Below are 26,559 nucleotides of genomic sequence, written 5' to 3' on the forward strand. Positions count from 1 at the left end.
TGTTGGGAGACAAGTTGCTTGTACATTTTTGCTTCCTCATCACACTTCCAATCCACACTCTGGTAATGGTCCAACTCTTTCCAGACAGTGGTTAAGTCAGAGTAATATGCAGATAAAGACCTCTCCCTCTGTCTACAAGCGGATGATGCTGCCTGCAGCTGATAAATTTTGGCATAGTGTCACAATTCTTAATAAGTAGATTTTGCTTGTTCCCAGATCTCATTTGCAGTTTCAGCCCACATGAAGTTTTTTCTTATTTGTGGTTGCATGGAGATCAAGAGCCACGACATAACCATACTGTTCTCCTGAGCCCATCTATCATATTCAGCATTCCCCCTTACAGTGATGTATAATTTGATCCCTCTTGACCACTCTAGGTAATTTAAACCATCAAGAGGGACAAACAGCTATAGGAAAGGATAGGTCACCCCACCCATTCCATTTAGCATTGAGGAAACTCCAGATGTGGCTGAATCTTCACTACTCATGATATCGGGAATAAAAAAAGAGGAACCAAATGAATATTTCTGTACAAGGCTATTGCTGAAAATAGGTCCTGATGACCTACGGTTTCACTGGGAGTAAAGGCTGAACCCTGTTGATGCAACACTGGAACAGGTCTGTACGACCTACAATCCTTTTAGGAAACTAAAAAAAATACTGCAGTTGCAGTACATCACCAGGTCTGAATGACTTACAAATGAACCAAGGTCATATGACCTCCCAACAGAATGAAAAAGATGGTGGAGTTCAGGGGCCTTAGGAATTAGATGGGAAATGCTAACTAGAAGCAAGGATTCAGGGGCCTTAGGAATTGGGAACATTCAAAAGAGAAATACAACTTTGTTGGGGAAACGGCTGTGGAGATTCTCGGTGGATCAGGAAAAACTGTGGACAAAGGTGATTAAGAGCATACATGGGCTGGCGGCCGATGGCTGGGACGCTGGAATTTTGGCCTGAACAACTATTGCAGCACCTTGGAAAGCTATTGGGAGTTGGTGGTGTTTTCAGGTAGGAGACAGGGCCAATAATAGCTCTTTTTTCAGGTCCAATTGGATTTGGGGATTCATTGAGAGCAGAAATTCTGGCTTTGTTAGAAGGGGTGAAAAGGGCTAAGGAACTAAATATAAATAGGTTGATCATTAAAGGGGATTTACAAGTAGTAATTGGCTGGACAGAGAAGGCAAATGATGGGTTATGGACATACATTAATGAACGAAGACAATACAAGTGGTTAACACAAGGAATGGAAGTGTGTCTCCAATGGGTTAAAAGATGTGCGAATTCATTTGCAGATGCATTGGACAAACAGGGGGTGGGAAGAAACCATTTGTTTTGGGTTACATTGTAACTTTCTTTTGGGGGAGAGTTAAGAGATTTTACCTCCCCCAACTTTGTATTTAACCGTTTTCTTTATTTAATTAATGAGAATCCTCTGTTACTGATAAAAAAAAACTCAAGATTAATGTCTACTGTCTACCACCCATAAAAGATTCCATACAATACACAACTAACTGAACCACCAATGAAAGGTGGACTCACCAGAAATCAATTGCAATTCATCCCTCTTTGAACTCTCAATATAGGGTCTCTAATAAACCATGATCACAACACCACAATGACCACACCGTACTAGCTGAAGCATACAACCTCCTTTTTGGTCCTTTTGTAGATCTCCTCACAGTAGGAGAACTGTTGCGTTAGATGAAGAGGCCAGAAATCTGCCCAGGTGATTACAGGTGCTCTGATACCATGTGATCAGCCTTAAACAGATGAAAAAAAGGGTGACAAAAATAAGAAAAACCAGTCAAGAAAATATCCTTGGTTAAGAGGAAATAATAGAAGAGAAGAGGAAAGCAGGAGAAAATAGGGCTGAGATCAGGGTAGATCGAACTGAAACTCTCCTTAACTGCTGCCCTTCTTTTATTACTTATTTATGAAATTCCGAATTACAACTTTGACACTACTTAAGAAATAAAAGAAATAAATGGAAAAAAAGGACAAATATAGACCTGTTGACCATTTACAAGGAATAAAAGGAATTCCAATAGGATTCACACCTGTAGTAGTGTTCTGAGACACCCCTTTTGCAACATTGAATGCACCATATGGCTTCTGGGGTTTCTTTCCCTTCTTTAAAGTAGATGATTTCAGGTGAGGGTGAAGAATCCACCTCAGTGTGTTTCTCCCCTCCACGATGCTTATGTTGGTTCGGCTGTCTTAGTTTGTATGTTTATCTTTGTTGGGTCTTAAGTCATTAGTTATTGGGCCTTAGTTACTGGGCCTAATCTTACTTAGTGTTTATTTTGACTAGGTGTCCCATCACTAATCAGGGGCAGTCTTGTCCAGTTATGTAACATTATGTATTGTCCTTATATATAATAGATTAGGGCTGGCCGAACAGATTACTGCCGCCCATTTCATTTCTATTCTTCTTCTTCTTCCTCTTCTTCTCTCATTCGACAGCCCTATTTCAGCAAACATGGTATCAGAACACTGATCTTTCGACTGGTTACAGCAGCCGCATCTTCTTCTACTCGCAGGTAACTCTCCCATCTTTCTTGTTGGTTGTTGCAAAGAAACCCTAGGGTTGGTCGTAGAACACAGCTAGACCTACATCTAGGGTTTCCCTTGGTTGTAGGGCCCAAGGGGAGTTAGACCCAGAGGCTGATGCCCTAATAGACACAGTACAGCAGACTGTAGCCATTTGGCTAAGACAGATCTGTGTAGAACAGATCTAGGCGGAAGGACTGATCTCAGCAGTCCTAGAACTGTTCGTAGGTGAGGTTATAACCTGCGATAGCAGTGCGTAGCACACAGTAGAAGTCAACACAGCAAGTTGCAGTGTAGTACTCGGTGACAGCAGTAATTTGGGCACAGTGTGCAGTGTTTCAGCTCTGTGTCTGGTTATCAGGACTGAGTTTACAGTGCAGAAAGTCCCGTAAGTGTGAAACAATTCTCTATACATTGCGGTTACAGTCTTCACACTTACAAGTAAGTGAAGATGTCTTCGATATCCGGGGAAGTGTCTTCTAGAGATGTTAGGGCTTGTGGGAGGTCTCCTAATATGGAGAATCCAAATCTACACAGCCTACAGATCATGTGTGTTGTTGGATGAGTACAACTTCAGGGAATGGTCTGTCTCAGCCATGCTTTTCATCACATCTCGTGAACTCACTAGTTACTTAGACGGGCAGAAGAAGGAACCAGAAGTGGGAAGTGCTGAATATGGAACTTGGCGCAAAGAGAATGCTACAGTTATGTCCTGGCTACTTGCCTCAATGACTCCAAGAGTAGCCAGGACTGTTCAACATTTTTCCACGGCTGCCAAGATATGGGAAAATGTTTCTAAAACCTATGGGCAGAAAAAGAATAATGCCAGAGTTTACAGACTGAATCAAGATATTGCTGCCTTGAGGCAAGGAGATATGAGTGTTGCAACATATTTTGCTACACTAGAAGGTCTATGGGAAGAGTTAGATCACCACCTTATCATTGATTGGGAGAGTGCCGGAGACAAAGAAAAACATGACAAACAAATTGAAGAGGGTAGAGCATTTAAGTTTCTGGCTGGCCTAGATCCTATATATGAGAGCATAAGATCCCAAATTCTGGGAAGGGATGAAATGCCAAACTTACATCATGTTTACTACCTTGTGAGGAATGAAGAGGTGAGAAGAAAAGAAATGCAGGTTGATACTCAAACAAAACTAGCTGAGCAGTCTGTGGAGCATTCGGCCCTAATCTCTACAAATCAAAGGGGAAACATGTACTCTGACAAGAGACATCTGAAGTGCACCCACTGTGGAGGGGAAAAGCATGTGAAAGAGACTTGTTGGGTTCTCCATCCGCATCTGAAGCTAGCTGCATTAAGGAAAGATAAGAAGCATCAGAAGGGTCAATCTGCAAGTGTGAATTTGGCTATGGGTCAAAGTGATGATGATTCAAAACACACATCTACAATTACTTCCTCTTCCATGGGACAGACTTCTAATTCCCCTCGAACCGGGTCCTTGGGTTTTACTGCCGATGAGGTAGAGGTACTTAGCCGGGCCCTAGCCCGTCTAAGGACCAATTCTCTTCCATCCTCCTCCCTTGCCAGATCAGATATTGTCTCTGCCTTTAGTGCAACTAGTTATATTGATCCAGCCTCTTGGATTCTTGATTCTGGTGCAACTGACCACACGACACACATGTCTTCTCTATTTTCTTCCTATCATTTAATGTCTGGCCAGGATAAAATGAGGGCTGCTGATGGTTCTCTCTCTACCATCTCTGGGAAGGGAGTGGTTGACCTAAGCAAGGACCTCTCACTAAAATCTGTCTTGCATGTTCCCAATCTTTCTTCAAATCTCTTATCTGTTTCAAAGCTTACAAAAAATTTGAATTGTAGCATAACCTTTTTTCCTACTCATTGTGTCTTTCAGGACAGATTGACGAAGAGAACGATTGGGAGCGGTCATGAGTGTGGAGGTCTCTACTACCTTGATGCAGACATCAGTTCGGCCTTGCAAACATCTGCTACTTGTAGTCAGTCAAACGTGGAGTCAATAGCTAGGTTACATCTATGGCATGCTAGGCTAGGTCATTTACCTTTTTCATCATTGGAAGTTTTGTTTCCAAAATTATTCAAAGGTGTTTCAACTCAAGAGTTAGTTTGTGAAGTCTGTCAACTATCAAAGCAATGTAGAACTGTTTATTCAACTTCAAGTAATGAAATTCGAGTTTCTTTTGACTTAGTTCACTCTGATGTTTGGGGTCCTTCTCCCATTATTTCTGTTGATGGCTTTTGATACTTTATTAGTTTTATTGATCACTATTCTCGATGCACATGGATCTACTTATTAAAAGCACGAGAAGAAGTGCCACGGGTAACCATGACATTTTGCAAAATGATTGAAACACAATTTGGTACGAAGGTCAAACAATTCAGGTCAGATAATGCTGCAGAATACTTTGAAAGGTCCTTGAATCTGTTTATGGAGGATGCTGGAATGATTCATCAGTCATCTTGTGCTAGTACCCCCCAACAGAATGGGGTTGCTGAGCGCAAGAATAGGCACCTATTGGAGACTGCTCGAGCCTTACTATTTCAGCACAAAGTTCCAAAAAGCTATTGGTCTCAAGCAATCCTTACTGCATCATATCTGATAAATCGAATGCCATCCAAGGTATTGGGAATGAAAACTCCTTTCTCTGTTCTTTGCCCCCATCTTCCTGACTTTTCTCTTCCATCGAGAGTCTTTGGTTGTGTATGCTTTATACATGTTAAGGATCCGAAGAAGACTAAATTGGATCCTAGGGCTACAAAGGGAATCTTTTTGGGGTACTCCCTTACTCAGAAGGGATACAAGTGTTATGATCCAGTCACCAAGAAAAAATATGTCACAAAGGATGTGGTATTCTTTGAGTCTCAATCCTATTTTCACTCTTCCCAGAATCCTCTTCAGGGGGAGACTAGTGGGATGGAAGAGGATTCTTCTGTTCCCCCATTCTTTGTACCTCTCTCGACCTCAGGTCTTCCATCTTCTCCTCTTGATCCACCTAGTTGTGGTATCCCAGGTGAATCTAGTGAGGCTCCCATTGTACCAGCTACTACTAGTGATGTTGCAAATATTACTGAAGACTCCAGTAGGCTGCAAAGAGATATCAGAATCACCTACAACAGAAGGAAGAAGGGTCCTCTAACTCATGACAATGACCAATTGGACTCGGATCAACCTGTCTCAGAAACTCAAGGTAATCCTATCAGTTCCTCTGACTTAGATCTTCTTATTGCCCTTCGTAGGTCTACTCGTTCTTGTACTATCAAATACCCCATTGCTGATTTTGTGTCTCACTCACAGTTGTCTCCTCGTTATTGTTCTTTTGTGTCTGCTCTATCTTCTGTGCATGTTCCTACTAGGTATACTGAGGCAGTATCTGACCCAAAATGGAAAGAGGCTATGGATGAAGAAATGAAAGCCTTAATGAAAGCAAGGACTTGGGAATTAATGGATTACCAGAAGGGAAAGACACTGTTGGATGCAAGTGGGTGTTCACTGTGAAGCACAGGGAGGACGGGTCCGTTGAGAGGTACAAGGCTAGACTGGTGGCAAAAGGGTTTACTCAAAAAGAAGGGATTGACTACAAATAAACTTTTGCTCCGGTGGCAAAACTCAACACAATCCGAGTTCTATTATCATTAGTTGCAAATTTCTCATGGGAGCTACATCAGTTGAACGTGAAGAATGCTTTCTTGAATGGCGACCTGCATGAAGAAGTGTTCATGGATCCTCCACCAGGTTATGTCTTTGGCAAGAAGGTATGTAGACTGAGAAAGGCCCTATACGGCCTTAAGCAGTCCCCTCGAGCTTGGTTTGAGAAGCTATGTGGAGTCATGAAGAAAGGGGGTTACACTCAAAGTGGAGCAGATCATACCCTATTCATAAGGAAGAGAAATAGCAAACTTACGACACTTATTGTCTATGTTGATGATATGGTAATTAAAGGGGATGATCAGGAAGAGATTAAAAGACTAAAGGAGTTTTTGGTTGCTGAATTTGAGATCAAAGATCTGGGCCAACTGAGATACTTTCTTGGGATTGAAGTTGCAAGATCCAAAGAGAGCATCTATATATGTCAGCGGAAATACATCCTTGATGTTCTTCAAGAGACAGGCATGATGGGGTGTAAGCCAGCCGATACTCCAATAGAACAGAATCATGGTCTACAGGTGTCAGTAGGAGAGGAGTACCTTGATAAGGAAAGATACCAAAAGCTGGTGGGGAAGTTGATTTACCTGTCCCTTACTTGCCCTGACATTGCTTATGCTGTACATGTTGTCAGTCAGTTCATGCACACTCCTAAGATCCCTCACATGAAAGTTGTGGAAAGGATCCTCAGATATTTGAACTCTTGCCCGGGGAAAGGGATTCTATTCAGAAAAAACAGTAAAATTGAAGTTGAAGGATATACTGATGCAGATTGGGCTGGCTCTGTTGGGGATAGGAAGTCTACTTCTGGGTACTGGACCTTTGTTGGAGGAAATTTAGTTACATGGAGGAGTAAAAAACAGAATGTGGTTGCAAGATCTAGTGCAGAGGCTGAGTACCGAGCTATGGCTCATGGTGTTACTGAACTCTTATGGCTGAAGATCCTGCTTGGTGAACTTGGAATAAAGATTGAGTGCCCTCTCAGGTTGTACTGTGACAACAAGGCAGCCATCAACATTGCAAATAACCCAGTGCAACATGATAGAACAAAACATATTGAGATAGACCGTCACTTTGTTAGAGAAAGAATTGTCTCAGGAGAACTCTGCATTCTTTATACTCCATCCGAGATGCAGATTGCAGATGTTCTGACTAAAGGGCTAGCTACAGTGAAATTCGTGGACTTACTTGGCAAGATAAACATGATTGACATCCATGCTTAGCTTGAGGGGGAGTGTTGGTTCGGCTGTCTTAGTTTGTATGTTTATCTTTGTTGGGTTTTAAGTCATTAGTTATTGGGCCTTAGTTACTTGGCCTAATCTTACTTAGTGTTTATTTTGACTAGGTGTCCCATCACTAATCAGGGGTAGTCTTGTCCAGTTATGTAACATTATGTATTGTCCTTATATATAATAGATTAGGGCTGGCCGAACAGATTACTGCCGCCCATTTCATTTTTGTTCTTCTTCTTCTTCCTCTTCTTCTCTCATTTGACAGCCCTATTTCAGCAAACAGCTTACACTTCAAATTTCTCTTATCCATGCTCTTTCCCCCTTTGGTTACTAAAGCATATTGTTCCACTGGCTGAATGGATCAATCCATTTGCATCTCCTTCTCATCTCCTCATTTCTAACAAGATAATACACACGTGAAAGTCAGGGAGTTCATCTCTCCCTAAAATCCAAGCCTACATTCTTTTGGATTCTAGGGCCCACTAATTTGTTGACTGAGTTATTGGATAGGGAGGGAGAATTAGGGAATGGATTCTCTAGGAACCTGTATTGCTGGGATAGGACATGTACTTGTCTGTACATTTTGTACAGGGGGCCCTTTGCATGGGTTTGGTTGCTTTCTATCCATACTATCTTTTGCATTGTGATGTATAAAAGCATAGGACAGACCTTCCTTTTTCTCCTTGCAACACCTATATTGTCAATAGGAATGCTGAAAACTGTCCAACTGTTATCTAAATTTCATTTCTCCAAGAAAAAGGAGATATATCAGTGATTACTCAAATTTATTTTTATACAACCAATCCTGCGTAACTAAAATATATTGATCCTATTAGGTAATGGTAGAAAGAACTGTTTCCTGGAAACCTATTCATTGACTAACATCTACTCTAGTTTTTTACCTTGGTTGAGATTCCAGAGAGATGTAACCTGAAGTCAATAATTCCATTATGTAATAAAATTGTCTTACATTTATTTGTTTTGAGGTAGCCATCATAATAATTTTCATACAAATAAATGAATAAATTGATTTGCTCTTTCTACATCAAAATAAGTAGATAAATAAACAAATAATCCCCTGTCATCATACACCAAGATATATTCATTCATCATTTGTTATTTTTGTTTCTGTTTAGACATTGAAAATTTTGCTGCAGCAGCCTAGAACACTAGAGTTGTAGGTCATTTTTTCTTTTGAATTACTACAGGTAATTTGTAATCTGGTTAAACTTAAGATTATTGTCCTTAAGCTTAATACAGTTTCCTGAAATGATTTTCTTTTTCTTCGGTATTTTGGCAGGATGAAGAACCAAATGATCGAAAGATTGGCAAGCTGTGTGAATATGCTTCCAAGAATCCCCTGCGTATTCCAAAGGTACCATCATAGTCACTCCATATGCAAGGGTTGGAGATTATGTATCGTATCCATCTTCATTTATTGATAAGAAACAAAGAAAAACATGAAGGAAATAAAAAGGCTTCACACCTAGGGGCATAAATTAGACTGTGTTGGGCAGGTAGAGATCAGCCTGGGGCCCAGACAGCCTATATTCTTTAGGTTTGGGCTGGGACAAGGTCATTGCGTAATTTTCTTTTTAATAGATCCTTGATATACTGGTCTGTTGTTAGGAGTGTGTTTTATATTATTCAGTGTACTGTTGGTCTCTGCCAACTTGAAGTTTTGAACCTTTGACCTCTTTAGAGACACAATCTGTTTTTTTTTTTTTTTTTTTTTTTTTTTTTTTTTTTATGATCAGCAAGGAAATTTATATTATTAATAAGAGGGAAGACAAGTTACAGGATTGCAATATATCACGATATTATCAATGAAGCCCCAAAAATTATAACGATGCCCAAAACAACTGCTTTTTATATACCCCTTGCTTGTTCTAAATCATGGATGTTCTTGTAATATGTTTTGGGCCCAGGAAGGCCTAGTTGGCCTGAGTCTTGTTGTAATTGGCTTTCTCATTAAATAAAATTACTTTACCTTTTTCCAAAAAAAATATACCCCTTGCTTGGCTAATGTGTCAGTCACCCCATTTGAAGTTCTTCTGATCCAAGAAAAGGTGACACTGAGTTCCCTTGCCAGGCTTTCTACTTCCCTCAGGGTATGTCCCCTTCAACTTCCAAGTTTTGTAAGTTTGTTTGCTTAGTGAGTTTTAAATCTTGTAGCAGCACCAACTGCTCAGCCTTTAATGAGTCTCCTACCCCTAAAGGGCCTGAATACATTGTCAACACTTTACTTGATGAATCTTTAAACACACCACCAATACTTGCCAATCTTGGGTTTCCTAAAGAGCTCCCATCAAAATTCAGCTTGATTTTATTACTAGCTGGGGGCTTCCATTCCATCACCTTTTTTCTTTTACCTTAGAAGAGTGTGCCACTTCATTCCACATTCTTATTATGTCAATCACTGTAAAGCTTTGGAAGACCTCTAATGTTTTTATCCATTGTGCAACTTTTATCTGTATAGTTTCCACAATTTCTTCCTTTTACCTGTTCTTCTCATTGAATATTCTTGTGTTTCTTTCCTCTCAAATAGTCTCCACCACTCTGCCTTAACTGATTTCCACATCACTCTTCCTCTTTTCACTGGCTACCTTAAGAAATTTGGGTTGAAGAGACTCCCTACATTCCTGAGGAGTCATCCACCTGCACCCCAAGAGAGAGCAAAAAGACTCCCATACAAATAGAACAATAGGACAGTAAATTAGTAAATGGGGTAGGGATTTACATTTGCAAAATAAAGATAGCACACATGATGAGAGAGGCATTTTTTGACCTCCTTTTTTGAAGCAAGTCACAAGTATTCACCTTACCAAGACAAACCTCCCAACCCAATGCTTGAACTTTGGGTGGAATGGGCTTACTCCAAATTTCTTTTTTCGGGAAGTTCTCCCCTCCTACAGGAGATTGCACAAGAGTATTGAAGAAGGAAGTATGTAGAGAGACTAGGCCGAATGAGCCCTAGTGATTTATTTTTGTTATTATTGTTTCTTACATGTGTGTATTTGTTAATGGGCCTGTTAATCTTTTTTTTTTTATTTTTTATTTTTATTTCTTTTAAGTAAGTTTATGAGTTGGCCGCCCACTTAAGGGCATATCTGCCATTGTCTCTAATTAAGCATGATTAATAAATGTTTAGAGAGTAAGGAGAGAAGATATCGAACTTCTTTCTCCTTCTCCCTTTCTTCTCCATCTTCTTCTTCCTCTTTCTGTTCCTCTTATATTTTCTCTTCTTGTCTTTGCTGAAATCTAAGATTGTTTGCAAAGTTATTGGACTGAATCACATCTCGGTATTAGAGCACCTCTTCCTTTCTTTTCTTTTCTTTTTTCTCATACACCCTTCAATTAGAAGAGCATATGGAGAGATGAGTTGCTGATTGTTTGAGAACATTTGTGCCTCGTTGATGGAGGGTTTGGCGAGACAGAATTTGGCTGTAGACTGCCAAGAAAGTGAGGCTGCTAAATTTTTGCCCAAAACCCTAGCCGACTAGAGAATTCATAGTTAAAGGATAAGGAGACAGTTTGAGTGTGGCACTCAGAGTTTGGGGGGTCTCTTTTGATCTCTAGAAGTTGGAAAGAGTTTGGGAAGCTCTGTTAGGAGTGGTTACAATTCTCCCTTTTCTCCTAGGTAGCATAATTAGCTACTTTTGTATCCCAAACATTGTTCATTATCCCATGAATGCTTTCTATAATTTTATGTCACAGCTTGTCTCTTTCCAAAGGAAACCTCCAGAGCCACTTTCGTAACAAATATGTGTTCCTATGAATTAGGTTCCTTATTCCTAGTCCTCCCTTCTCCTTTGTTTTTCTAACTTGTTCCCATTTTATTAGATCTTTCTTCATCCCTAGGCTCCCAAAGAAAGTTTGTCATTAATTTATGTAGCTGTTTGGCGATCCTAATTGGGATCCTAAAGGTGGATAGGAAATATACTAGTAGGTTAGCTAATGTTTCCCTAATTATAGTTCTTCTCCCCCCTAGATAAGTAGTTCCTCTTCCACTGAGCCAATTTCTTCGTAAATCTCTTTACCACAGGTTTTCAAAAGACTTTTGATCTTGGATTCCCTCCTGAGTTCTCTTAAGTTTCTTATATCTTCTTGATTGCCTCCCATACAGAATAAAATGATGTCATCTGCAAATTTCAAGTGTGTGATTGCCACCTCAAGCCTTCCAACCCTCCACCCTCTAAAACAGTTATCTTGATCAGCCTTCACAATCATCCTACATAGGACTTCAACAACTATAGTGAGGAGGAAAGGCAATATATGATCCCCTTGTCTCAATCCTCTTTTTGTTGGGAAGAAGTCTAGCCACACCATTAATCAGGATTGAGTAGTGCGCTAAGCTCAAAGCCTCAAACAACCATTGATCCATTACTTCCATCATTTACCCAAACCCAATTTCTCTAGTAATTCAAGGAGAAAATCCCAACCAATGAAATCATAAACCTTTTCTATGTCCAATTTACATTGCCACCAAAATCTGGTCAATAATCTATCTCCCTTCAACAAAGGCTCCTTGAAACTATGAAATCACCTGTGGTAATACTTTCTTAAATTTCACAGCTAAAACTTGTAATCTGAAGAGCTATACTCGAAGTAGCAAGGAGGAGAAGAGAACCACAGAACTGAAGAGAATGTCGAACTGTTCTATCCAGTCGACCAGTCCTTTATTTATAGATGAATATGGTACAAGGTACAAGAAATTACTGGGATGCCCCTGATTAGTGATGGGACACCCAGATGACTTAAATCATTAAACAGGATTAGGCCCAGGCCCGTTAACACAAGCCCAGTTACAAGATAAGTTAAACATAAGAATGGGCTAATAAGAACTCTTATTAGCCGAACATCACTCTAACATTCTAACACTCCCCCTCAAGCTAAGCATGAATATCAATCATGTTTAGCTTGCCAAGTATGTCCCTGAACTTCGTTGATGCCAGCCCTTTAGTTAATACATCTGCAATCTGCATCTCTGATGGAGTATAAGGCACACAAAGTTCTCCTGAAATAATTCCCTCTCTGACAAAGTGTCGATCAATTTCAATATGTTTTGTCCTGTCATGCTGCACAGGATTGTTGGCAATGTTGATAGCAGCTTTATTATCACAATACAGCTTGAGAGGACCCTCAATCTTGATACCAAGCTCATTAAGGAGAGTCCTGAGCCATAAGAGTTCAGCAACCCCGTGTGCCATAGCCCGGTATTCTGCTTCTGCACTTGATCTAGCCACTATATTCTGCTTCTTACTACGCCATGTGACTAGGTTTCCTCCCAAGAATGTACAGTAACCTGAGGTTGATTTTCTGTCTCCAACGGACCCAGCCCAATCAGCATCAGTGTAGGCTTCAATTTCAAGTCTGCTGTTTTTTCTGAAAAGAATTCCTTTCCCTGGGCAAGTTTTCAAGTATCTGAGGATTCTTTCCACTGCTCTCATATGAGGGGCCTTTGGTGAGTGCATGAATTGACTGACAACATGCACTGCATCAGCAATATCTGGCCGAGTAAGGGATAAGTATATCAGTTTTCCTACCAACTTTTGGTACCTTTCCTTATCACAGTATTCCTCACCCATTGATTCTTGTAATCCATGGCTTGGTTCTATTGGAGTGTCTGCTGGCCTGCACCCCATCATGCCTGTTTCTTCTAGGAGATCTAGCACATACTTTCTTTGACATATGTAGATTCCTTCTCTTGATCTAGCAACTTCAATTCCAAGAAAGTATCTCAGATTTCCCAGGTCTTTGATCTCAAATTTTGAAGCTAAGAACTCCTTCAGCCTCTTCATCTCTTTCACATCATTTCCAGTAATCACCATATCATCCACATACACAATGAGTGCTGTAAGTTTGTCATCCTGTCTCCTTGTAAACAATGTATGATTTGCACTGCTCTGAGTGTACCCTTCAGCCTCTTCATCTCTTTCACATCATTTCCAGTAATCACCATATCATCCACATACACAATGAGTGCTGTAAGTTTGTCATCCTGTCTCCTTGTAAACAATGTATGATCTGCACTGCTCTGAGTGTACCCTACTTTCTTCATGGCCAAACAAAGTCTCTCAAACCATGCCTGGGGAGATTGCTTCAAACCATATAATGCTTTCCTTAGTTTACATACCTTCTTTCCAACATCATATCCAGGTGGGGGTTCCATGAATACCTCTTCATGAAGATCACCATTTAGGAAGGCATTCTTCACATCCAGCTGATGAAGTTCCCAAGAGAATTTTGCTGCTAGTGACAGTAGAACCCTGATTGTGTTGATCTTTTCTACTGGGGCAAAGGTTTCCTTGTAGTCAATTCCTTCCTTTTGTGTAAATCCCTTTGCCACAAGTCTGGCCTTGTACCTCTCAATTGACCCATATTCCCTGTGCTTTACTGTGAATACCCACTTGCACCCAACATTGCCTTTCCCTTCTGGCAGGTCCACCAATTCCCATGTCCTTGCTTTCATTAGGGCTTTCATCTCCTCATTCATGGCTTATTTCCACCTCGGATCAGATGCCGCCTCTGAATACCTGGAAGGGACACATACAGAGGAAAGGGCAGACACAAAGGAATGATAGGCAGGGGATAAGTGTGAGTAAGAAACATAATCGGCTATGGGATGCCGAGTGGTACAAGAACGAACAGGCTTACGGAGAGCAATAGGAAGATCCAAATCTGAATTGAGTGAATCAGAATTACCTTGGATTGCAGAGACAGATTGATCTGAGTTCAACTGGTTGCAGTCCTGAGGTTGAGGGGCCTTCTTCCTTCTACTGTATATAAGTATCTTTTTTTCTTGTTTATTGGAACCTTCAGGAGCATCAGCCGAATCTGGAGAAGCAACTGGCACAGTGGAAGTCTCACTAGGTTGACCCGGAATGTTACAGCTAGTAGTAGTGGAAGGTGATGAAATGGGAACAAAAAAGAAGGGAGAATGAGAATCCTCTTCCAACCCACTACTCTCCCCCTGAAGAGGATTTTGAGAAGACTGGAAATAGGGTTGAGACTCAAAAAAGACTACATCCCTAGTGACATATTTTTTCTTGGAGACAGGATCATAACACTTATACCCCTTCTGCGTAGGAGAGTACCCCAAAAATATTCCCTTTGTAGCCTTAGGATCCAGCTTGGTCTTCTTTGGATCTTTCACATGTATGAAGCATGTACAGCCAAAAACCCGCGGGGGAAGAGGAAATTCTGGAAGAGTGGGACACAAAACAGAGAAAGGGGTCTTCATACCCAGTACCTTAGATGGCATCCGATTTATCAGGTAAGATGCAGTAAGAACAGCTTGAGACCAATATTGCTTGGGCACATTGTGCTGGAAAAGAAGGGCTCGAGCTGTCTCCAATAGATGCCTGTTCTTGCGCTCAGCGACCCCATTTTGCTGAGGGGTGTAAGCACATGATGATTGATGTAACATGCCTGCATCTTCCATGAATGAGTTCATGGATCTTTCAAAGTATTCAGCTGCATTGTCTGAACGGAATTGCTTGATCTTTTTATCAAATTGTGTTTCAACCATCTTGCAAAACATCATAGTTATCTGGGGAACTTCTTCACGTCCTTTCAACAGATAAATCCAAGTGCACCGAGAATAATGGTCAATAAAACTGATAAAGTAACGGAAGCCATCAATGGAAACAATGGGTGAAGGACCCCAAACATCAGAATGAACCAAATCAAAAGGGGCTTGAATTTCATTACTAGAAATTGGATACATTGATCTACATTGTTTTGACATTTGACACACATCACAAATTAAACTCTGATTCAGAATGTCCTTACATAATTCGGGAAACAACATTGCTAAGGAAGAAAAAGACAAATGACCTAGCCTAGCATGCCACAAGTGCAGCATAGCTACTGACTCCACACTTTCCGGACTAGTAGTAGAAGCTTGCAGGGCTGAGCTGACATCTTCATCAAAATAGTAGAGGCCCCCATACTCATGACCACTCCGAATCGTTCTCCTCGTCACTCTGTCCTGGAAGACACAATGAGAAGGAAAGAAAGTTATACTATAGTTCAAGTTTTTTGTAAGCTTTGAAACAGACAACAGATTTGAGGTAAGACTAGGAACATGTAGGACTGATTTAAGAGAGATATCCTTGCTTAGGTTAACCACCCCCTTTCCAGAGATGGTGGAGAGGGACCCATCAGCTACTCTCATCTTATCCTGGCCAGACAAAAGATGATATGTGGAGAATAAGGAGGACATATGTGTCATATGGTCAGTGGCTCCTGAATCAATCACCCAAGAGGTAGAATTAATGGAACTGGATGCACTAAATGCAGAGGTTGTACCTGATTTGGCAAGAGAGGTGGAAGCTAAAGAATTGTTCTTCAGACGGGCTAATGCCCGGTTGAGAACCTCTGCCTCACTAGCTGTGAAGCCCAAAGTACTTGGTCCAGAGGAGTCGGCAGCCTGCCTTGCGGTGGAAGATGACACTGTCTGAATACTCTGTGAGTTGTCACTACTGTTGTTGGTGGCAAGATTCCCACTTGCTGTGTGGCCCTTATGTTGCCTTTTGTCCTTTCTCAGAGCAACTGGCTTCAGATGAGGGTACAGGACCCAACATTTCTCCTTTGTGTGTTTCTCACCACCACAATGTGTACACTTGAGGGACTTCTTGTCTGAAAATCTATTCCCCTTAGTGGAGACTAAGGCTGAATGTTCTCCAGGTAGTTCTGTTGACTGTGTCTGGAAGTCAACTTGCATCTCCTTTCTCCTTACTTCTTCAATCCTCACCAGGTAGTAGACATGGTGAAGCTCAGGTAATTCATCTCTCCCTAGAATCTGTGACCTTATACCTTCATATACAGGGTCAAGACCCGCCAGAAACTTGAAGGCTCTGCCCTCCTCAATCTGCTTATCATGCCTCCCCTTATCATTAGCATTTTCCCAATCCAAGATCAAATGGTGGTCAAGCTCTTCCCAGAGGCCTTCCAGTGTTGCAAAGTAGGTTTCCACGGACATGTCTCCTTGCCTTAGGGCTGCAATGTCTTGGTTCAGCCTGTAGATTTTTGCATTGTTCTTTTTCTGGCCATATGTCTTAGATACTTTCTCCCAAATTTTAGCAGCTGTGGGGAAGTGATGAACAGTTCTGGCCACCCTAGGAGTCATTAGAGGCCAGCAACCAAGACATGACTGTGGCATTTTCCTTGCGCCACACGGTGTATTCAGGACTGCCAATTTCTGGTTGTTTCTTGTCTCCATCCAAATAGCCTGTGAGGTCACGAGAGGTAATGAACAGCATTGCTGAGACAGACCACTCTTTGAAGTTATACTCATCTAGCAGCACACTTGTAATCTGCAAGCTGTGCAGATTAGAGTTTTCCAGGTTTGAGGACCTTGTAACAGGTCTGTTATCTCTAGAGGAAACTTCACCGGATAGTGAGGACATCCTGACTTCAGTTCAAGAGTTGTTCACAGTACTATAGGTGATTCTGTTAAGGACTGGCCAAATTGGTCACTGTGTTCAGAGTACGGGTACAGTAGCAAGTAGAGGTCTGTAACTGAACCAGTTCACAGTGTTGGTAAAAGTTTAAGGCTGCAACTGTGTGGTGCAAAAGTTGCCGCAATTCTGGTAAAAGGTAAAGGTCTGTAACTGAACCAGTTCAGTCCAAGAGTAGGGCTGATAACCGACCTGAAGAAAATCTGTAACTGAAGTTGAAGGAGCTAAGTCTTTACCACTTGTTCTGCACAAGTCTTGCTGGAGCACGAAGCTACAACTGTAGAGGAAGTTCTCCCCCTCTCGGCTAGTGCTAGGATTGCTGAATCAGCCCTCAACCAGGTCTGTCCTATACAGACCTCTCTTAGTAGCCCAATAGCTACTACTTGCTGGTGTAATCTAGTAGGACATCTACTTCTGGGTCTTACTTCCCTTGAGTCCTACAACCAAGAGAAACCCTAGGTTCGAACTTGCTTTACTCTCTTACACTCCTAGGTCTTCACTACAGCAACCCAGAAAAGGAAGAGAGAAGATGAAAGGACAGCAAGAGAAAAAAGTGCGCCTGCTGAAACCAGGAAGGAGCTAATGCTCTGATACCATGTAATCTGAAGAGCTATACTCGAAGTAGCAAGGAGGAGAAGAGAACCACAGAACTGAAGTGAATGTCGAACTGTTCTATCCAGTCGACCAGTCCTTTATTTATAGATGAATATGGTACAAGGTACAAGAAATTACTGGGATGCCCCTGATTAGTGATGGGACACCCAGAGGACTTAAATCATTAAACAGGATTAGGCCCAAGCCCATTAACACAAGCCCAGTTACAAGATAAGTTAAACATAAGAATGGGCTAATAAGAACTCTTATCAGCCGAACATCACTCTAACATTCTAACAAAACTTTTGCTATTATTTTGTAGAGACTTCCCACTAGGCTTATTGGTCTAAAATCCTTTGGTACTATTGCTTCTTTCTTCTTAGGGATTAGGGCAATGAACATTGAGTTTATTCCTTGGGATATCTCCTTCATTAAAGAACTCATTGAAAACTTCCAACAAATCTCCTTTGATAAAGTCCCGACACTCCTGATAAAAGGCCAGAGAGAAACCATTAGTTCCTGGGGATTTTGATCTGTCCATCAAAAAAACAATCTCTCTTATTTCCTCAAGGATAAAGACATTCTCCAAGGCTACTGATAAGTCTTCAGGCACTCTATCCCACTGAAGATCTGGGAGGGTAGGGCTCCTCTCCCCTAGATTTGTGTTGCCATCCACTTCCAAGAGGCACTTGCATCTAGATTTTTGTCTCCAGGAAATCTCCTCCTTTCTTAAGACTTCTTCCATCTCACACTTTAGCTTCCCACCTTTCCTCCCTTTCCTCCCCACTAAAAATCCTAGAAGCTTATTTCTTATCCAACTCCTTATCTTAAAATGATTCTTCCCTTAGATTCCTCCACTTTTCCAACGAGATCCTTATTCCAAGTTTTATTTTCTCCTTTAGTCTCTTTAGGCTCCTAAAGAAACCACCACCTTTTTTCGAGCCTCTACCACATAACTCTTGCCACCAAGGTTTGATCTTCTCTACAAAGGTGGGGTCCTCTAGTCACATATTTTCAAAACTGAATAGAGATGGGCCACCTAACGAGGTTCCTTGACCTAGGAAACTATGGCTATGATCTGAGGTTACTCTAGGCAAAGCTCGGGAAGTCAAGTTCTCCCACATCACTTCCCAACCTACCAAAAAAAGAAATCTATCCAGCTTATAGTAATTGGGGAGCCTTGAAAAATTGACCAAGTATAGTCAGCTTGTAGCATTTGGAGTTATTTCAATTCAAAAGAACCCAAGAGACACAATCCTCACCAAAGAGGCTATAAAGGAGTTGGGGATGACACCACTCACTTTTGGCAGCCTCAAATATCTCTTTCTCTTCTGGTTTTCTTCTTTTCTCCCAAATCAAACTAGATTTATCAGAGTAGTAATAGACGGTGATCTGAAGTTTGCATGCCTATTCTTTTTCCTCTTTTCTTATGTTTTTATCTAGACAAAGAACTTACCAAATCTGGACTTATGCTGCTTGGGTAAGGCATTTTCTGCTATTCTTTCCTTTCCTTTTGGTCATAGTACCAAAAGGCTGATTCTTTTGGGTGTCCTTTCAATGTATGAATGAAGGATTAAGGTTTTGAAGAAGTTTCTTTATTCTTTTTCTGATATCTTTTATCTGAGGTCCACTCCACCTGGTATTGTGCCCTGTTTGTGGATCTCCCACAAGGGTATCCTTGATGGACAGCAAGTAATGGTGACTGAGTTATCTGAAGTTGTTCTTCTCAGCCTCTGTTTTTGATCCTGTCATGGTGTATGGACAGTAAGAGTTGGAAGTGGTAGGGTTTTTCTTTCCCTTTTTGAACTGTTGGGACTTCTAAAAGCTTATGTCTTGGGGGAAAGATTGGCTACTGCCGGAGGTGTTTGGAGGCTTTCCTGTTGCTGTTTCTATTTGCTGCATGATCTATTGTCAGTTGGAGTATTTGGACAATGACTGTTTGTCATCTATTTGAATTTTTTTAGACTGCCGTCTTTAGTTTAAGCAGGAAGAGTATTTCCCTTCTTGGTTAGGTGTTATGTGGTTTCTGTTTTGGTGGTTGTGGTTGTAGAAACAGCCCTATTACTTCTATTTATTGTGCTGCTGGTTGGTGTTGGTACATTTTCTGATTGGTGGTAAGCTTGTTTGTTGGGTGTGGAGTTTCCCTAGTCTATTCACTTATTATGGCTATTGAAGATTCTGCAATTTCAGAAGTGTCTGGAGGTAAGAATGTATTCAGTTCAAGTGCTGGAAGTGGGAGTTTTCCAGTATATATCACTCCCTTAGATGGAGTTACTTATTTGGAGTGGTCTGAAGGCATTGAACTGTTTATTGGTGCAAGAGGGAGCAGAATCTGCTCATGACAAGTGGGTACAACATAACTATACACTCATGTCTTGACTGCTGCCCACCATGCAGCCCAATCTGAGAAAAAATTTTCATGTGGGATGATACAACTAAGGAGATTTGGGAGCAGGCCAGGGATACTCTCTCTGAACAAAGACATTATGCTTGTATTTATCAACTTCAGGTTAAATTCTATACTTGTAGATGGGGAGAAAAGTCTATCCACCTATTTCTCACACTCACTTCTGTGGAAAGAACTAAACCATTATCAGATCATTGAATGGAAGAATGGGTTGGATGCTAGGGATTACCAAAAGCTTGTGAACCAGCAGTGGGTGTTTCATTTTCTAGCTGGCCTAAACTCCATTTGTTGAGCCCATCCAAGTTTAAATATTGGGCAGTAAAGAACTTTCTTCTATTCAGGAAGTGTACTCTCTTGTTTTGTCAAAGGAAAGTAGGAGGATTACCATAATCCTTTAGAGTGGACTACATATGTAACAAGCTGGAATTATATGATATATACTCACCAGCTTGAGAGGGAGTGTTAGTGTAGGGGTATTTCTGTCTTTATACTTATGTTGAGGTTGCTGATCTGTAATATTATATTAGAACTAGTGTCCCTCACTTAAGTAAGGGCACATGTGTCTTTTCCATTATGTTAGTAATATAAAACATGTTTGGCCGAATGGGAGAGGTGATTTTTCCCTAATTCGAACCAGACTTTCTTCTCTCCTTTTCTCCTCCGGTCTCTCTCTCTCTCTCTCTCTCTCTCTCTTTCTTTTTCTTTCTTCTTCTTTCTTCTTGGCTGTTATCAGACTAATAGAACTTAAAGGCAGGTCGAATTATAATATGTGTCCACTAAGTAAACATCATAGAACTTCTTTTCCAATAAGAACTAAGCAATCAGATTTTCCTTTTCAAATTATGCATTCAGATGTGTGGGGTCCTGGTATTGTGTTATTTGATGGTGGCTATTGTTATTCTACAAGTGTTATCGATGACTATTCTTGCTATAATTGGATCTATTTGTTACTTTCTTGTGATGAAGTACTTTCGGTGATTAAAGACTTTAATCGTATGGTGTATGCACAATTCTATGTTGATATTTATGTTCTTTAGTCAGATAATGCAAAGGAATACTTTCAATTAGGTACTATTTTTCCTCCTAATCCAAAGTTGTCAAGGTGCTTGCTAAGCGACAACGCCGACAAGGCGATCTTGGAGGGTTGCCTCGCTTAATCGCCAAGCAGATTTGTACATGGTGTTTTGAAATACTTTTTTATTCTTAAATTTTGAGATTATAATTATAAAATACATTATTAAGCTAAAATATTCATTTTGTGTCTTTATATACTAGTTTCTTTTTATTATTTTCTTATTTGTTATGGTTTAATCAACACACATATTGCTAAATGCTATCTTGAACCCTCAAAAACATTAAAACATGGACCAATAAGTAAGGAAGAATTTAACATTTTTTCTAATCAACACATCTTCTTCTTATGACAAAAATAGGGGTCAACCCCTATATTTTCTAATTTTTTTTTCTTTATTCTTTTTCTTTTCATGAATATGTTGATTTTTATACTTTAACATGAATTTTATACTTTTCTTATCAAAATTCTGCATAATAATTAAGACAATATGGTTGTTGGTTGCCATGGAACCTTGGGAACTACCCTATGATATATGATTTTTAGTAGAAAAAAATCCATCACCTAGTTGCTAATCTCCTGTCGCCTAGCCTTGCTTTGGTGCCTTGAAAACTATGACCTAATCCTAGTGATCTTGAGATTCCTGTTGCTCATAGTAAAAGTGTTAGATCTTGTACACCAAACACCCAATTTCACATTTTACTTCCCTTGATTTTGTCTCCCTCTTATTGTGCTTTTATCTCAATTATTTCTAGTGTCTCTATTCTTGAAACCCTTGTAGAGGCCCCAGCATACTCTTAGTAGTCTAATGCTATGAAAGTGGAGGTAAGTGCCTTGAATAAGAATGGGACTTGGAAGCTAGTTAACCTTCCAAAGGGAAAGGAGCCTATTGGCTGGAAGTGGGTTTTCTCTGTGAAGTATAGGGCTGATGTGAGAGGTATAAGGCTCGGTTGGTTACAAATGGTTTCACTCAAATGTATGAGGTTGATAATTGATTACACTTAGACCTTTGTACCCGTGGCAAAGATGAATTCAATAAGAGTTTTGTGATCCCTAGTTGTGAATTTGGGGTGGCAACTTCATCAACTTGATGTGTAGAATGCCTTTTTGAATGGTGAATTGGAAAAGGATGTATATATGGTTTAACCACTAGAATTTTGTGAAATTGGAAGTGAATGGAAAGTGTGCTATTTGAAGAAGTCATTGTATGGATTGAAAGTCACCAAGGGCTTGGTTTGGTCACTCCAATGAGGTTAAATAGATGGGATTTAGGCAATGTCAATCAAATCACACCATGTTTGTGAAGAGGAAAGATAAGAAGCTTGCTTTCCTCATTGTATATGTTGATGACATTGTTATTTAGGTGATTGGATTAGAGAAATATAGAGATTAAAAGATTTATTGGCGACACAGTTTTAGGCCAGTGTTTTAAAAGCACAAGGCGCAAGGGCCAATTTACGCTTGAGGCACAAGGCGTGGCTGCCCTTTTAAGCAAGGCGCAAAATTACAAAAAAATGTCAGAAAATTCAAAAAAAATGCCAAAAAATAAAAAAATATTTAAAAAAACTTATTATCTATAATTAAAATACATAAACATAACATGTAAAGTGTATTCAAATGAAAATTTTAAAATAAAAGCAAACATATAAAGCATTTTCAAGCATGTAAAATCCACAGTCTCTTTTTCTCCTTAATTGCATTGCTTTAAGTAGCTAATGTGATGTAAAACATATTGCATTCTTGATTCAATGAGTCGCCTTTGTACCACGCCCCTCGAGGTAGGCCCAAAGAAGTCTATGTTAGGGTCTGAAATTCTTATTTCTCACATAAAAAATAATCCCGACCCACCCGTTAGATTAAAAGAAAAGCAAAAAGCGCAAAATTTTAAAAAGGCACACGCTTGGGCTGAGGTGCAAGGCGCATCAGGTGCATGCCTAGGCGCACGCCTGGTGCGCCTTTTGAAAGGGGTGCGCCTAGGACCTGGGTGAGGCGCATACCCCAAAATGCGCCTACGTGTGCCTTTTAAATCACTGTTTTTGGTGAAAGATCTTGGCCTTGAAGCACTTCTTTGGGATTAAGGTTGCTAGGTCCAAGAAGGGCATCTTCGTCTCTAAAGGAAGTATATCCTTGATCTTCTCAAGGATATTTGTAAGCTAGGGTATAAACCACTCGATGCCCACATTAATCCAAATCATAAACTTGGTGATGGTGAAGGTGAGGCAGTAATAGATGTGAGACAATTCCAACGACTTGTTGGTAGACTATTGTATTTGACCATGACTCGTCCAAACATAGCTTATGTGGTAGAGTTCTTAGCCGACATGCATGCCCCACATACATCCCATGTTGTTGCTGTAGGAAGGGGTATTTTCTTTGCTAATAAGGGGCATCTAATAGTTGAAACATATATTGATGCTGATTGGGAGTGGAAGATAGGTGGTCAACATCTAGTTATTGTACCTTTGTAGGAGGCAACTTGGTTACATGGAGAAGTAAAAGTTAAATTGTGGTGGCTAGGTCCAGTGCTGAAGATGAGTATTATGCTATGGCTCATGGCATGGTTGAGTTGTTTTGGGCAAGGATTAAAATATCGACACGATACGCCCAATACAGGGTGTATCGTATCGGTAAGAACTGATACAAGATAGGCTACGATGGGTACGATACATGTCCAATTGTGCATATCGACAGGATACATGTTAATATCGGTGTGCATTGCATTGTATTGGCTGATATGGATGATACGTGCCGATACACATTGATACGCGTGCATCTCTTATTTATAAAATGTGTTTGCGAATATTCAAACTCAAGTCCTGACGCCTAAGCCACTATGTGTAGCGTCTTTAGCCACTCCGCCATCATGCAACTTGTGATATCAAGTAAAATAAAGTAAAATTTATTAACTTCATTATTAACATGCAACCTAAACAAATAATATATGTTTATGTTAAAAAAACTTAAAATAAAAAAATAATATTAAAAATTAGTATTTTATAAACACTAATGAAGTAAACAATCTATCAAATTTACATTAATATCAAAAATTGTTTTTAACTCTCAATAAATTTATACATATAAAAATATTAATAATAGAATAATTATTTTAGTACTTAAAATTCATAAATTTGTACATTATATGTATTTTCAAATTTTAATAAATTTTTATAAATTATTCATTGATATTTTAATTTAGACTAAAAATTAACATATTTATTATTTACAGAAATAATTTTTTTACAAATTATTCAAGAATATAATATTAAATTGAATTTATCAAATCCACTAATTTAAATTTATATAAAAAATGATTTGTTATTTCAGAAAATTTATAGAAATAAAAATGTTAATAATGGAATCGTTACTTTAGTAATTAAAAATTATGAATTTCATATGATATGTATCTTAGAAATTTTAATAATTTTGATATATTTTCAATTAAGATTAAAAGTAAAAGTATGATAATAATATATGTATCTTAAAAAAATTATGAATTTCATATGATAACAATTTTGATATTATCAAACATTTCAAAATTTAATATTTAATTGACTTTTACTTAATGTTGAAAAGTAAAAATAGAAAATAATTGCTATAGTAATTAAAATATAATAATTGCATTTGTTTTGTGTCTTGGACTTATAGAATTTAACATAATAATGGTTTTGTGCATGTTTTATTTTGTAAAAACTATATAATATGAGTCTTGGACTCTTGATTGATAGATTATCAACAAAATTGTATGATACTTATGTATCTTGTTATATTAGTAATATATTTATTTATCATTAAAATATACATTTTTATGTATTTATACTTTATTTGTGGCTATTTTGACTTTTAAAGTTAGTATAATTAATGTATTTATGAAATTTGTATTATTTTCCTAGCATATCCATCTGTTTTCATATATCTCGGCCGTATCCATGTGTTTCGAAAGCATATCCATATCCAAACTGTCTGATACGATGCCCGATACCGATACTTTAATCCTTGGTTTTGTGTAAATAATGTTCTCCTTGAGTTGGGTCTTCTAAGGGCTATTCTAATGACATTATACTGCAGCAAAGCAGCAATCAACATTGCCCATAATCTTGTTCTCTGTAGAGTTGTAGGGCAGTAATGTCTTTATTTATATTGCTGTTAGTGTCAATAAGTTAGTTATTTCTATTATTATTTTAAGTTGCCGACATGTTATGTTAGTGGGGGCAATATTGTAAGTGTACTTTTTTTAAGTTATTATATATATAACTGAGTGGGGCGGCAAGCCTATTCACTCTCTTCTCTGAAATCTTTCTCTTCGACTTCTCTCTTCTCTCTCTCTCTCTCTCTCTCACTCTCTCCCTATTCCATTCTTTGTTGTGAATTCTCATCTAGAGTAGAGCTGATCTCAGTGTCCACTAGACAAGTTGGTATAAGAGCTGTTTCGACTGCTGCTATAGTAGTCCGAACAGGAAGAGGAGAAGAAGAAGAAGAAGAAGAAGAGAAGAAGAAGGGTCAGTCGAAAATCTGATGGTTAACCCATCCAATCGACCCCCTTAATCTATATTAGATTCTAATAATGTTTACAAAGGCAGAAATGCCCTTACTTAAGTGGGGCAGAGTAACTCTAATAACACTGCCACATAAGCAAGTTACTTAATAAACAGAAGAAGACTAAACTACCCCTATTCGGCACATCTTAACACTCCCCCTCAAGCTGGAGAATATATGTCATATAATCCCAGTTTGTTACATAGATAGTTCACTTTCCCTGAGCTTAGAGATTTTGTAAACAAATCTGCCCACTTGTTATTGGAGCCCACATGTTCTGTATTTATCTCTCTAGCAAGAACCTTCTCTCTCACAAAGTGGCAATCAACCTCTATGTGCTTTGTTCTCTCATGAAAGACAGGATTGGATGAGATATGGAGTGCAACTTGGTTGTCACAGTACAATTTCATAGGTTTATCCATGTGAAACCCAATTTCTTGTAGGAGATTCCTCAGCCACACTAGTTCACAGGTAGTGTGAGCCATGGCCCTATATTCGGCTTCAGCACTGCTTCTGTCTACAACCGTCTACTTTTTACTCTTCCATGTCACAAGATTTCCTCCCAGAAATGTGTAATAGCCTGTAGTAGATTTTCTGTCACTCACTGAGCCTGCCCAGTCTGCATCTGTATACCCAACTACTTCAAGTTTTCCTCTTGGTTTATACAATAGCCCACGGCCTGGAGCTCCTTTCAGATACCTCACAATTCTAAGGACTGCATCCCAGTGAGGTATTATGCGAGGGTTCTGCATGAATTAGCTCACCACACTGACTGCAAAGGAGATGTCGGGTCTTGTGATAGTCAGATAGTTCAACTTTCCCACTAGTCGTCTATACCTTTCAGGATCTTCAAATACTTCTCCTGTATCACTGCTCAACTTAACATTTGGTTCCATAGGGGTCTCAGCCGGTTTTGCACCTAACAGTCCTGTTTCTTCCAATAGATCAAGGACATATTTCCTTTGGCACAGATTCACACCTTGTTTTGACCTGGCAACCTCTATTCCCAAGAAATACTTTTATGTTCCAAGGTCCTTTGTTTGAAAATGATTTTGCAGAAATA

General features: G+C 39.5%; 1 protein-coding gene across 8 annotated transcripts in view; it reads left to right on the top strand.

Moving 5' to 3' along the window:
- LOC148844857 (protein SEMI-ROLLED LEAF 2-like) overlaps window positions 1-26,559 on the top strand; it is a 208,966-nt gene that overhangs the window by 12,162 nt on the left and 170,245 nt on the right. For all 8 annotated transcript variants that reach the window (XR_016101990.1, XR_016101992.1, XR_016101993.1 and 5 more), the window contains exon 3: window positions 8,727-8,801. Coding sequence is in view for 4 of the 8 variants with exons in the window: in XM_088953713.1 (XP_088809839.1) it covers window positions 8,727-8,801 (75 nt within the window). In the remaining 4 variants the exon portion in view is untranslated. The remainder of the gene's footprint in view (window positions 1-8,726; window positions 8,802-26,559) is intronic.

This window comes from Nelumbo lutea, chromosome 7, assembly GCF_056320005.1.
Source record: "Nelumbo lutea isolate HS-2025 chromosome 7, American lotus-T2T, whole genome shotgun sequence".
NCBI classification, from domain to species: domain Eukaryota; kingdom Viridiplantae; phylum Streptophyta; class Magnoliopsida; order Proteales; family Nelumbonaceae; genus Nelumbo; species Nelumbo lutea.